This window comes from Tympanuchus pallidicinctus, unplaced genomic scaffold (genome assembly GCF_026119805.1).
Source record: "Tympanuchus pallidicinctus isolate F22 unplaced genomic scaffold, pur_lepc_1.0 scaffold4, whole genome shotgun sequence".
Lineage (NCBI taxonomy): Eukaryota > Metazoa > Chordata > Aves > Galliformes > Phasianidae > Tympanuchus > Tympanuchus pallidicinctus.
This window is the reverse complement of record NW_026294758.1, coordinates 1,690,687-1,704,509: the sequence shown is the minus strand read 5'-3', so window position 1 is coordinate 1,704,509 and position 13,823 is coordinate 1,690,687. Positions and strand designations below refer to the sequence as shown.

General features: G+C 42.9%; 1 protein-coding gene across 8 annotated transcripts in view; it reads left to right on the top strand.

Annotated features, from left to right (window-relative positions):
• BDP1 (B double prime 1, subunit of RNA polymerase III transcription initiation factor IIIB) overlaps positions 1–13,823 on the top strand; it is a 63,514-nt gene that overhangs the window by 5,384 nt on the left and 44,307 nt on the right. For all 8 annotated transcript variants that reach the window (XM_052701426.1, XM_052701425.1, XM_052701427.1 and 5 more), the window contains exons 4-6: positions 11,600–11,659; positions 12,025–12,165; positions 12,986–13,119. In XM_052701426.1, coding sequence (XP_052557386.1) covers positions 11,600–11,659; positions 12,025–12,165; positions 12,986–13,119 — 335 coding nt within the window. The remainder of the gene's footprint in view (positions 1–11,599; positions 11,660–12,024; positions 12,166–12,985; positions 13,120–13,823) is intronic.

Below are 13,823 nucleotides of genomic sequence, written 5' to 3'. Positions count from 1 at the left end.
CAAATCTGGAGCGTTAGCACGGATTCAGTATTATTATAATGATAACAAAAGCTTCTAAACACTTTTATGTCTACTCAGTCTTTGTACAGAAATTTTGTATAAAAATGAAAAGGAAACTTAACATACATGTTGAATTGTAAAATCTTTCCCCACAGATCCTCTCTGTAGAGATGCACAGTAATAGTAAGTTGGTCTTTGCTACGTAGGCTCTGTTAAATTTATTACTAGTTATGAATCACTGCAAAATCTAGTGGACTTTGGGAATGAGCATTTCTCTTCCTAGGTTGAGGTTTCTCTTCCTTAACAACAGACACCATAAGTACAGCTATCTGAGTCCTGTTATTCCTTCCCTTCTATGTTCACGAATCCTGAGAATTCAGCACAGCCTCAGAGCCTCCTGTCATGCATGTGCATCTCTTACTCCCTGGCTCGTTCAGCTGGGTGTCTGCTGTAGAACAGATTCATGCACTCACATACTAATATACAAATATTCCTGCAACAACACAGCAGTTAAATTTGAGCTCTCAGACTGCCTGATGTCCATGCCTGAATGGATCGTAGAGCTTTACCACGCTACTTGTACATACAGGCTTTTGCATGCAAAGTTATATGTTTTGCTCATGAAGAAGCAAAATAGCTTCTGACAGGTTCTTGGTGATACCAGAGGAAGTGTTCATAGGCAGGCCAATAGTCATATACAGGAAGAGGAGTGGAACTCACCCGGCTGGTGAAGAGGCTCTCCGGCTATACAGCACTGCTTCCCAGGAAGAAGCCCAGGTCCAAGAGGTGCCCTCCCTTCTGTAGCTGATGCTTATATGAGCACAAGGGGGCTCCACCCTGGATCAGCCTCTCCTGCTCACATGGGGAACCAATGTGCAAACAACTTGTCTATGATCTCTAGGCCATCTCCAGGTACTCAATCACCAGTTCAAGCTGTGACCTAACATTGAGCTGGGCAGGAAAAAACCGGATGAGGTTTAACAAAAGCAAGTGTAGAGTCTTGCATCTGGGGAGGAATAATTGCATGCACCAGTACAGACTGGGGGATGAGCTGCTGGAGGGGAGCTCTGCGGAGAGGGACCTGGGTGTCCTGGTGGACGACAGGTCGGCCATGAGCCAGCAGTGTGCCCTTGTGGCCAAGAGGGCCAATGGCATCCTGGGGTGCATTGAAAGAGCGTGGCCAGCAGGTCGAGGGAGGTGATCCTCCCCCTCTGCTCTGCCCTGGTGAGGCCTCATCTGGAGCACTGCGTCCAGTTCTGGGCTCCCAGTACAAAACAGACAGGGATCTCTTGGGAAGAGTCCAGCGGAGGGCCACCAAGATGGTGAGGGGCCTGGAGCATCTGTGCTATGAGGAAAGGCTGAGTGAACTGGGTCTGTTCAGCCTGGAGAAAAGAAGGCTGAGAGGGGACCTGATCCAGGTCTATCAGTATCTGAGGTGTGGGGGCAGAATGGCGAGGCCGGACTCTTTTCAGTGGGGAGTGGAGACAGGACAAGGGGAAACGGCCGGAAACTGCAGCATAGGAAGTTCTGCACCAATGTGCGAAGGAACTTCTGTGCAGTGAGGTGAGGAGCACTGGAACAGGCTGCAGGGAGGGGGGGGAGTCTCCTGCTCTGGAGATGTTCAAGACCTGCCTGGATGCCGAGCTGTGCGACCTGCTGTAGGGAACCTGCTTTGGCAGGGGGTTGGACTCGATGGTTTCTGGAGGTCCCTTCCAACCCCTACAATTCTGTCATTCTGTAATTCCCCTCGAGCTGAATAAGCCACAACCTAGTCTCTGTAATTGCTGACAGGTAGGTCTGCATACATCTTGCCTCTCTAGCTGTTTGAACTAAGACCTGTACTGCCTCCGCTAACTGGTATACAAACCTCTCTTATCTGCTAACTTGTCTGGATTCTGGTAACTAGACCTGCTGGTGCAGTGATAGGCAGCCTCTTCTGTGGTAGCTGAGTTATAGATCTTGTGGCAGAGAGATCATATAGAGCAACCTCTCTGCCATAGGAAGGGATGTATTCCATTAGGTAAGATTGCTCTAAGCCCCATCCAGCCTAGCCTTGAACAGTTCCAGTGATGAAGTGTCAGAACTCCTGTTCCTCTACCTAATCACCCTTGTAGTAAAAAGTTTCTTAACATCAATATCTGTCTACTCCTTTTTTAGTTTAAAATCATTCCCACTTGTCCTGTCACTATCTACCCATGTTGATTTCCCTCCTGTTCATAAGCTCCCTTTAAGACCTTTACCAGCCTGAAAAACCTCATCTCTGACGTGCAGAATCAAACTCTGTAACCCAAACAAGATTCCAAAGCAGGTACGGTTTGTTCAGTGCTGTGCAGACACTGGGTGCAAGGCGGATAGATCCGCCTGACTTGCACAGTGTCAGTAAAAATCCTGCTACAGATATAGGCCAAACTAATGCATAATCAATAGTTTTCCTGGAATTTGGGTCCATTTTCATTACACCTCTAGAGTTGTTAGCATGCAGACCATCCCCTCTTGCCGTGCACAGTGGGTTGAAGATCACCTAATCACCTCCCTGCCAGATGTCCTTGGACTGTTCTCAAACCTAATCTGTAAGGCCTTCATCCCTCACTGTCCCAGACCCAGTGTCTGCCATCCTTTATTTTCTAACAAGCTCTACATTCTTTTTTCTATAAACTAACTATTCCCCTTTATCCCCTTATTCTTAGTCATTGTGAAGCCTTCTTGTCTTTTTACTTTCACTTATGGGGCACTTCTCACCTTCAGTTCCCCCCCTTTTCTTTAATCTAGCGGGATTTCCACCTGCTAGATTACTCCTTCTTAACATGTGAAATAAGTCCCGCTTTCCACCTTTTGCTTTACTCAAGTCTCTTGCATAGCTCATACTCCCTTCTAGTATTCCAGCACAGGCAGATAGAGCACCTCATTACCACACAGATAAGGCTCACCAGTAGTACCAGTATGATGTATGCCAAGAAAAACCTTAACTATCCTAGATTCAGTAACAAGCTAGCAAGTGAGCCCCATAGATTTATTTCCCAGTGTTATCAATGCTTGTCCTATGCAGGACTTTTGTTTGCCCCCACGTTTTCCTTAAGTCTGTTTCAATTCTCAGATCCTTATTTATGTAAGCACAGCAACTCTAATTTATTCTTCTGCATACCCCTCTTTCTTTAGCTGTTAATAGATCTAATGCCATCCTGTTTTGGAGTACCACTTTGGACTAAAAGGATACCTCCTCTTGGATTGCTCATAATGCATTTGTTGTGGCATTTTCTACTATTTCTAGAGTTGCAGCGATATTCACTATAGCCTTTTCCAGCTAAGACCAGGATAAGGGCTTGGTACCTTGTATTATTCCTTACCAATTGGTTATTTACTCTTTCAACCCTCCTTGGATTTTGATATTGTCTATAAATAGTTCTCTCTATGCCTGGTGGGAGTTTGATATCTCCCATCTCTCCCCAGTCACCAGAAATCTGTACCCAAACAACACCTGCTCATCATATTACTTCCATTATGATATTCCTGCCCACTAATGAGAGTGTTATTACTTTCCTTAACAGCAGCCTCTGTTAAATATAGAAATGTAAGGTTGATCCAAATAGAAGGGAGAAGAGTGAGAATCATATGTTTAACAATAAGAAATGAATGTAATACAAAATATAGTACTACTGCAACCAAAATACAAAATGTAACAGCACACAACATCAACTTGCTACAGACACCATACTGTGTACACTGAGATAAAGCAAATTAGTGACTGACTCTTCTTTTCTTTTCAAGTTTAGCTTTCGATGCTGTACTTTCCTTAACAGACCAAGTAGTTCCTCAGCATCTTGGAATAACCTCGTGTAACAATACTTTAGTTACCCCACATGGCTTAATAGTTCTACAGGGGAATGCCTCTGGCCACTGTAAAAAGGTATCAGTTAGTACCAACGTACAGTGACTTCCTGCCTTTTCTTGGGAGTTTGAGAAGTCAATTTCTCATTGTTAGCTTCCCTTCTAAATCATTAATTAGATTCCTATCCTCTCTAGAATATTTTACAGGTTCTTACTCAGGTTCAGAGATTTTAAGTTTACTGCCTGGAATTAAAGCCTTCCCTAACTACCTGTTTTGCCACTTGACCCATCATCATCTTATTTCCAGTTTCCTGTGCAGTGTTACCTTTCTGATGTACTTTACAATGTATAGCAGCACGCTCTTTGGTAGATTTACATCATGCTGTTTTCCTTGTGTGTGCAATCCTCGCTCTTTTCAGATGGTGCTATGTGTGTGTAGCATCCCAAATACATAATTAGCATCTGTCTATATCATTAAGGCTCTTGTCCAGGCAGCTGTTTCAGCCTTTTGAGGGAAAGTCCTCTCAGGTAATGGTTGTGCTTTGATTACCTTGTCAGCAGCGGCTACTGCATATCTTGCCTTACGGTTTCCTTGTCTCACAAAACTGCTGCCATTGGTAAACCAGGTGTCTTCTGAGGGTTTGTCCTTCAGGTCCGATCGGGTGGAATATACAGCTTCAGTTGTTTCAGAGCTGTCATGAAATACTGGTCCTCCAGGAGTTCTGCTAAGGAAAGATACTGGGTTGACGATATTAGTTACAATTAATTCTACATCATCCTGCTCTACCAAGATGGCCTGGGATTTCAGGAACCTTTGGGGTGAGAGCCAGTGCCCCCCTTTTGCCTCCAACACGTTAGACACTGTATGAGTTATTAAAACTGTTATTCTTTGGCCTAGCATGGCTTTACTGGCTTCTCAAATATTAAGTTACAGCCATCACCCTCAAGCACCCCGGCCATCCCTTACTTCATCAAGCCGTTTGGAGAAGTGTGCCACTGCCCTTTGATGGGTCCAAGGTTCTGGACAAGGATCCCCAGAGCTATTCCTTGTTGTTTCTTTTCTTTTTTTTTTTTAAGCGAGCTGGTAGCCCCAAAGCAGAGCCTTCATGACTTCTTGTTTCAGCTGAGCGAATGCCCTCCTTACCTCCCCATTTCATATAGCAGTCCGTAGCTGTGTATCCACAGTTAACACAATCCTGTCATTCCTGGGAACCTATGGAGTTCCTTGGCAGTTTGTGGTTCAGGGGTTTGGCAGATGGCTTCTTTCCTGACAGTCCTTAAGATTTCAAGTCCAGCTGTAATCTCATATCCCAAATATGTTACTTGCTACTGAGTTGTTTGTGCTTTCTATTGAGAAACTTCATAATCATTTAAACCAAGAAATTCAGCAAACTCACAGTCCGTTGCACACAGTCCTCTTTGTTTCTGGGACATCCACGTACTGCAGTAAGGTTCCACCCTACAATGGAGGAACCCAAGTCTAAGGTTCATGAGTTGACCACATTTCGAAAATCATTGAGCTGTTCTCACAACCCTGGGTAACACTGTTCAGATTAATCCACTCTTTATCCTGCTCCCCTAGCTGCAATTTAACCAGTAGATCTGCTAGGATAAACTTCCCAGGTTCCCATCCTTCAGCTTTGCAAACAGACACAGTTCCCTCTTTCTCTACAGTTCGCACAGTTTTAGTTCCAGTGGGACAGAGTCCTCCTGGACTCTTCCAGCCTCCCCCTCCCACCTCTGAGTGGATCTCTGGGTCCTGCAGCCCTACTCTAGTGCCACAACAGTAGCAGCTGCTGTTATTCCCAGTTTCCTTACTATCTCTTTTTCTCAGTTTTTTGTTTTTTGGTTTTTTTTTCCTTTTTGTTTCTGTTTTGTTTTTCCTTCATATCACTCACCTCTCTTTGGTCCTGACATCCCAGTCACACCCTGCTCATTTTTGCCTTCCTCAGCCTGTGTTCTTCACAAACTTTTCACTTTCCAAACTCCCTTCATTACATAAACTACCAACATTCATATTTTTACCTTCTCCTCTCCAGAGGCTTTCAGTGCTAACACTGGGATTTTGGGTTTCCTAGATCTCTGGAGGACTGTTCTTGCTTTCAGTGCCCTATCCTCTCCACCTGCCCCTTTCCAAGTAATGCTGTTCACAGCAGCAGTCTCCATCCCTGGCTTGCTCTGTCGCAACACATTCTGCTTGCGAGGGAATGATGTGGGAGGGGGGTTCTCTCATGCCAGCACAGAAAAGCTCACTTTGTCTTTAAACCTTTTTCCTGTGGACCCTCAGTTACACTTCCACATATCCTCAATTGTACTTCCATATACCATGAACAATTACACTTTGTTATATCATCAAAACAGTTTGTCCCATTCCCTTCAAACTCTACAAATCAAACCATGCAGTTCTTCACTTTCCATAAACACCCTTAATATCATATAACTTCCCCCTAACAATCCATATTGTTTGGATATAAGCACCTCGCCACAGAACCAGCACTGATTGACCCACCTCCCTCACACACCTGCTTGCAAGCAGAAAACAATATTACATAAACAAGTTGGCATTCATTCTCCAATGGAACAGGCATCTCTCTATGGATTTATCATCCCCATTGATAAGTTCATACAAAAACGTAAAGACAGACAGACAGACAACGATCACTGTTAAACTCTGCACTCACACAGCAGCTGTGCCGTGTCTCAAGTACTCAACACATTTGCTCGCAATCACACACAATGTCGGCTTTCAGAGCTCCAGACTCCTTTCGAGTGTTTTGATAGCAATTACTCAAATACACGATACTGAACACTTACAACAGGTGGGCATAAGGGCATAACAGTACAATCTATGATATCCAATATTATTGCCACAAGAATCCAAGTAGTCATTTAACAAAATATCTGCTGTACCAATATGCATACGACTTACAGGTCCCCTTTGTAGGAACCCCTCAAGGAGTTTTCTTACCCCAGCCAGCAACCCCAACCTGTGAGCTCTCTTGCCCAGGGGCAGCACCAATGTCTATACCCACCGTGGGATGTCTCCATATGGCTCACGGGTTCCCCTCATTCCATACACATACCTGATCCACCAATGGATGGTCCTTGTCAGCTCTCGCAGTGATAGGATGAGGAAGGGGAGTCCTGAGAAGTCTCGGGGCGCGCCAAAGGCATCTCCTGTCTCAGCTGGTCCTGCAGCTGAGCAGAGGTTGTCCCGTCTGGGGTCCAAATTGATGTGCAGAATCAAACTCTGTAACCCAAATAAGATTACAAAATAGGTACAGTTCAGTCCTGCGCAGACACCGGCTGCAAGTGGGATAGATCTGCCTAACTTGCACACCATCAGTAAAAATCATGCCACAGATATTGGCCAAACTAATACACAGTAGTTTTCCCCAGGAAATGTAATGAATCTGTAGATTCATTACACCCCTGAGAGTTCATTAGCATGCAGACCCTCCCCTCTTGCCGTGCACAGTGGGTCGTGGGATGAAGATTTGTCGTCTTCCTCCCGAAGGCTTCTGACCTTTCTCGCTGTAAACTTCTGACCTTTCGGGGGGGCAAACCTCCAAACCGGTTTCTTCTTGCCCTGTGGACATCTAATCACCTCCCTGCCAGATGTCCTCGGGCTGTTCTCAAACCTTATCTTTACGGCCTTCATCCCTCACTGTCCCAGACCCACTGTCTGCCATTCCTTATTTTTCTAACAAGCTCTACATTCTTGCTTCTATAAACTATCTCTAACTATTCCCCTTCAGCCCAATTATTTTCAGTCACTGTGAAGCCTTCTTGTCTTTTTACTTTCACTTATGGGACCCTTCTCACCTTTCATCTCTGTTTTCCTTCATAGGAGAAGTGCTTCAGCCCTCTGATGTTTGTTGCTCTCCTCTGGATGTGCTTTAACTGTTAGGTCTTTGTCTCTTGTGCTGGCGGGCTCCAGAGCTGAACAAATTGCTCTCAAAAGAGCGGAGTAGGGGGAGAATCACCTCCCTTAAACTGCAGGCCATATTTTTCATGGGCTGGTTGAGATTCTCTGATCCAGATGTAGGAGCTTGCACATGGCTTTCTTGAGCTTCATGATGTTCAACTGGAGATTGAATAAACTGTGGTGATGATGTGGGAAGGATCAGTCATTAGATGTAATGACTGGCAGTCTGCTTACAGCCCTTTCATCCCTCTCTTACTCCAATCGCATCCATTTCACCATGCTTATACCATACTCGTCCATCATGATCCCTGATTTTCCCTCCTGTGGGCACATCTCTTAAATATATCACAGTAAGTTTACGTAGTTGCACAACTTTCTTCTGAGTGCGTTGTGTTATAGACAGTCACACAGAACCCTCTCAAATATCCCAAAGATTCTTATCAATTATGAAGTTTATGTTGACCTTCAGTCCTGTGCTTGAGTACTTCCTTTAAAGACCCATCAATTAGTAGCAGAAAAGTTTTGATTTGTTATTGTCTATTATTACCTGCTCATTAATGTTTATGTGCCTATGTCTTTTATTTACCCCTTTCCTTGCTAAATTTTCTTTTGCACTGAATAGTCCTTAAGCAGATAATGAACCAGATGCTCTCTATTCCTTTACTATGGATATGATAACCTGCCTCTGATGGGGTTTAATCCAGCAGATGATCGAAGAACCACGCAGTCATTTGTTCATTCCTCCACATTCTCAGGGGGAGAGAATTGAGAAAACCAAACCCCTTGTGTGTTGATATAAAACTATTTACTAAGATAAAGAAAAGGATAGTAATTATGACATGTTATATATGTATGAATGCATACAACAGTGATGCTTGTATATAACAAGCAATTGCTTACCAGTCCCTGACTGATGCCTAGCGCTAGCTGAGCAGCAGAAGAAAAAATGAGGTGAACTCCCATCCTCTTAAGAACTCCCTCTGCTTGATGTGATATGGTATGGAATATTCCTTTGGCCAATTTACATCAGCTCTTCCAATTCTTCGTGGGCCCTTCACTGTGAATGGCCTTGGTTCTGTACAACGCTGCTTAGCACGCAGCTGTAAGCACCTGTGTATAATCAACATTGTTTTTCTCCCAGAACCAAAACACAGCATCATATCAGACACTGAAGAAAATATTCTGTCCTAGCTGAAGCAAGATTGTTTTGAAATTTGGCTGATACACACTATCTTAGCTGTATTCAGTTAAATGTTATGTCAGCTTGTACCCTGAAGTAGTTGTTTGAGCAAGCAAGGAGCTGTTTGTTAAACTGAGGGATGAGAAGAACTGAACAAGCAGTGGAAGTGGAAATGTGTAGCCTGAGAATAATGCAGTGATTCTGTCTGTAGATGTGGAGATGGGTTCAGGAAAACCAAGGAGCAGATGAACTGAACTTTGCAAGAGATACGGAAAGTAACAAGGACAGGTTCTATAGGTGCACTGGTCAGAAGAGGGAGGCCAGGAAGAGTGCACCTCCTCCAGTAATTGATTAGGAAGAAATCCAACAACAGCCGTGGGGAAGGCTGAGATGCTCAACAAGTTATTTGCCTTATTCTTCACTGGCAGTCAGGAGTCCCACATATCTCATATCCCTGAACCTCCCTGTAAGCAAAGAACAGGTTTGAGACCTGATGAGACTGAACACAAATGAGTCCATCCGGCTGGACAGTGTGCATCCTTAGAGTGGTTTCCAATGCACTCTGCATCATATTTGACAAATCATGGGTGTCAAGTGAAATCCCAAGCGACTTGAAATAAAAGAAACATCACTTCTATTTTTAAGAAAGGGAGAAAGGAGGAGTTGGGGAGCTACAGCCTTCACTTCTGTGCCTGGTAAGATCATGGAACAGATCCTTCTGGAAGCTGTGTTGATGCTCGTGGAAAACAAGGAAGTAATTTGACACAGTGCGGATGGATTCACCAAAGGCAGATGGTGTTTGACTAATGTGGTGGCCTCGTATGTTGCAGTAACAGCATTAGTAGACAAAGGAAGACTGACTCATCATCTGTCTGGACTTACACAAGGTCTTTGATGTGATCCCACACCTGTGTTCTTATTTCTGAATTGGAAAAATGTAGATTTGAAAAAGGTGGACTGTTTGGTGGATAAGGAATTGGTTGGATGGTAGCAGCAGGAAAGTGTTAGTGCTTCTGTGTTCCACAATACGGCTGGTCATGAACGGTGTCCCTCAGGGCTCCGTACTGGGACTGGTGTTCTTCAACATCTTTACCAGTGATCTCAGTGATGCAGATAGTGGGAAGTGCACCCTCAGCTAGTCTGGCGATGACACTGGGCATGAGTGGTGCAGTTGATCCTGTGCAGGGACTGCCTTTTGGAGTGGCCTGAACAAGCTCAAGGAGTGGGTCCACATGAATGTAATGAGATTCAACAAAGCAACGTGTTGCTCTTGGTTGGGGCAGTCCTGTATATGTGCACAGAATGGGAGAAGAATCACAGAATGGGGTAGGTTGGAAGGGACTTCGAAGTTCCCACCCCCTACTGTGGGCAGGGTTACCACCCACTAGGTCAGGCTGCTTTGGGCCCCATACAAACTGGCCATGAACATTAGCAGGAATGGGACATCCACAACTTCTCGAGGCAGCTTGTGCCTCACCGCTTCTGAATAAAGAATTTATGTATAACATCTAACCCACATCTTCCCTCTTCTAGTTTAAAACTACTCCCCCTTGTTCTGTCAGTATCAGACCATGTAAAAAGTCTTTCTCTCCTGCTTATAACCTCTCTTGAAGCATTGGAAGACTGCATTGAGGTATCCCTGGTGCCTTCTCTTTCCAAGGTAAAAAAGCCCAGTCCTCTCAGCCTTTCTTCATAAGAGAGTTTCTCTAGGCCTCTGGTAATCTTCATGGTCTCTTGGACCTGCTCCACATCTTGTGCTGGGCTTCACTGGACAAAGTACTACAGATGGGGCCTCAGTAGAGCAGAGTAGGAGGAGACAATCACCTTTCTCACTTTCTGGCCAGGCATATTTGGATACAGCCCAGGGTGCAGTTGGCTGCAAGTGCTGTGGCTGGCTCACACCCAGCTTCTCATCTACCAGGAGCCCCAAAAGTTCTGAGAGCAGCCCTGAGGAGAAGTGCTGGGGCATTCTGGTGGATGAAAAGCTTAACATCAGCCAGGATTGTGTGCCCCCCCAACATTTTATGACAGTATCTGGTATGTAGTATAAAATGTGCAGTGCTGAAGATGTAAATTGTTATGTTTGATAACATTGCAGAAAATTACATAAAAATATGGTGCTTACTGAAGGGGGACCAGTTTCACAAATGAACTGTGTTTTTACTTTCAAACTTGTCAGCTATTGCAAAGTAGAGATGCTCGTGTGGAGTGTGGAGTGCTTTGCTGTACTATCATATTCCAGCTTGTTATGTAAAGCAGCACCTACTCATCAGTCTCACTGACTGATGGTCCACTTTCCATCTTCAGTTTCCTGTGATAAGGTAATCTGCACTTCCTATTAAATGCTTTGTTAAAATTATTTCACAGTGAATCAGGTGTTGATCATTTATTATAGTCTCGTGGATTACTGTGTGAAATCTACTGTTTTGCCCTTCAGCAATTGATGCTGATAGAAAAAAAAAACAACAAGCAACAGAAAAACCACAGAAAATCCATTCAGCAGTGATGACTGTTCGATTAGACCAAGTTCAGATATCATAAAAATAATTGAAAATAAGAGTTTGTTCTGTTGCTTTTTTGTGTGTTATCCAGTGAAAGTGGGTTTGAGGGAGCGAAGCAGAAATATATCTGTTCAAACTTGTATCTCTAACTCTTAAAAATTCTAGGTCTTCGTTAGCAGAAGAAAAGAGAACAGAAAAGAGTTCTGCACTGCATCAAATGAAAGAGTAAGTCTTGGAGATAAAGGTACCTAGAGTAAAAAAAAAAGAAGTTCTTATGTTGGAAAATAGCATGTTTAAATGTAGTAATATTAATAATGTTAAATCTTCCTTTACTGCTTCAATATCGTAGCCCTTATTTAAAACAATCTGTGAGAGTGTTGTATAAAAGAGCCTCTTGCTTTTCATATTACAGTTTTGGACTTGTCCATCACATAACAGAATGAAAAGCAGATTTCAGAGTGTGTATCAGCCAACTTGTTTCTAGGTTGCGTTGTTAAGTGGTTAATTAAATTGTTGAGCATTTGGCATATAGAGCAACAATTTGGTGGAGTGCTACCACAAGTAATATTTTTTGCCCTGTAATACTGTAGACAGGAAGAAAAAAGTACTCCTGATCATGAAGAGGAGGATGACGAGGAGGCAGAGAATGGGGAGGAAAGTCAGGATGGCCCACTTCTAGTTCCTCGTGTGAAAGTAGCAGAAGATGGTTCAATTATACTGGATGAAGAGAGGTGAGTTCTGTGTTTGACTCATTGTCAACAGGTGCTAGATTGCTGCTTTTTTTGTAAATAGGACTGTTTGAGGGAGACACGAGTGTATGATGTGATGAGAGTTGAGCTATCCTGATTTAGAGAACTGTGCAAATTTATAGCAATAGCTCTGTCTCACTAGTGGCAAACTTTCCTGCTCTTTCTCCAAAATGTGTTTTTTGGAGGAAGGTGTCGTCCTTTGTAACAGCGCTGAATGTTAAGCTTCCAAATGTCTCCTGTTTTGTTCACTTCTTTGTTTCTCATAGTTGCAAATGTTTGTTCATTGTTCAGCCATCACTACGATTTGCTTCAGCTTTGTATCTTGCATGTTGCTGCTATTCAGCTGTCAGTAACTTTTCTTAGAATGTTATATTCCCAAAATATGTTACTGGCATGAGATTTAGGTTGAAGTACAAGCCTAGAACTAGTTCTAGAAAAAGAACTTGAAGTTTTATAGAAAGAGGAGATACTATTGTGTGGTTTTGCAAAGCAATTTTCTTGGATATTAAAAGGACAAGCCTTTGTGGTGATTTTTAAAAGATATTTTAATTATCTGTTTTTGTACTAGATCTAAAAAAAAGGTAAACCAAACTTGCTTGCACAGTTTGAGTAGGCCAATGCTTTCTTATCACGTTCTTCCATTAAAATACACAATAATGTTATAAGTACATTATAAGTACATTGGATAATCCTGAATTCTAGCTTATGGCAGGAAAAACCTGAATAGTTGGCCTATAAGTGTCAAGTGTGTATCTTGCTAGCAGTATTGCCAGATAAGTGTCTGTTGTCTTTGCTTTTGTAGTTTAACTGTAGAAGTTCTGAGAACAAAAGGTCCCTGTGTTGTAGAAGAAAATGATCCCATCTTTGAACGTGGTTCTACAACTACATATTCCAGCTTCAGGAAAAGCTTTTATACCAAACCATGGTCAAATAAAGGTAAGTATACTTTTGGTTTCGTGTTTTGCATCAGCAGGAAAATCTGTTTTCCACCGGTGTTTTATGCTTAACAAATTTCATTCCCAGTGAAGTTTATGGATCCACTTACATCTGACATTCCACACCTAAGTTCTTTAAAAAAAGCAGAGCTCTGATGTTGTCTGTGAAAATAGGCAAGTTTAAAGAAATCCAGTGAATTCTGAAGGATACTCATGACTTTTTCTGTTATGGAAGTTTAGGTGCCATGGAAATGCTTGCCTTTTTCGGATGGGTGGTTTTGGCTTTGGTTTTCGAGATATCTGGGCTCAGTATGAACCAGGTAGCCTTTCTCAACAGTTCCTCTACTTGGTTCTTCCAGCACAAATGGAAATAAAGATAAAGCTGTTTCTAAATGTCTGTTTCTAATGCATACAGAAGCTATGTTTTTGTGTTTGGTTTCTTTTTTTTGTTATAACTAGCTCTATTGTATACTGATCATGGCTGACAGCACTGTGCAAGATTTCTTATAATTATATATTTTTAAATAACTTCATATGGAAAATTTAGCTTCAGAATATACTGTGCTGCTCTTGGAATGTGCTATTACCCTGTTTACAAGGAATAGTAACAATGAGTTTCAGGTATTATTTGCCTGGCTCCTGTTTGAGGTTGTATTCATAATAAAAGTAATAACTGGCATTTTGAAATCAGTCAACTTTTTCTAG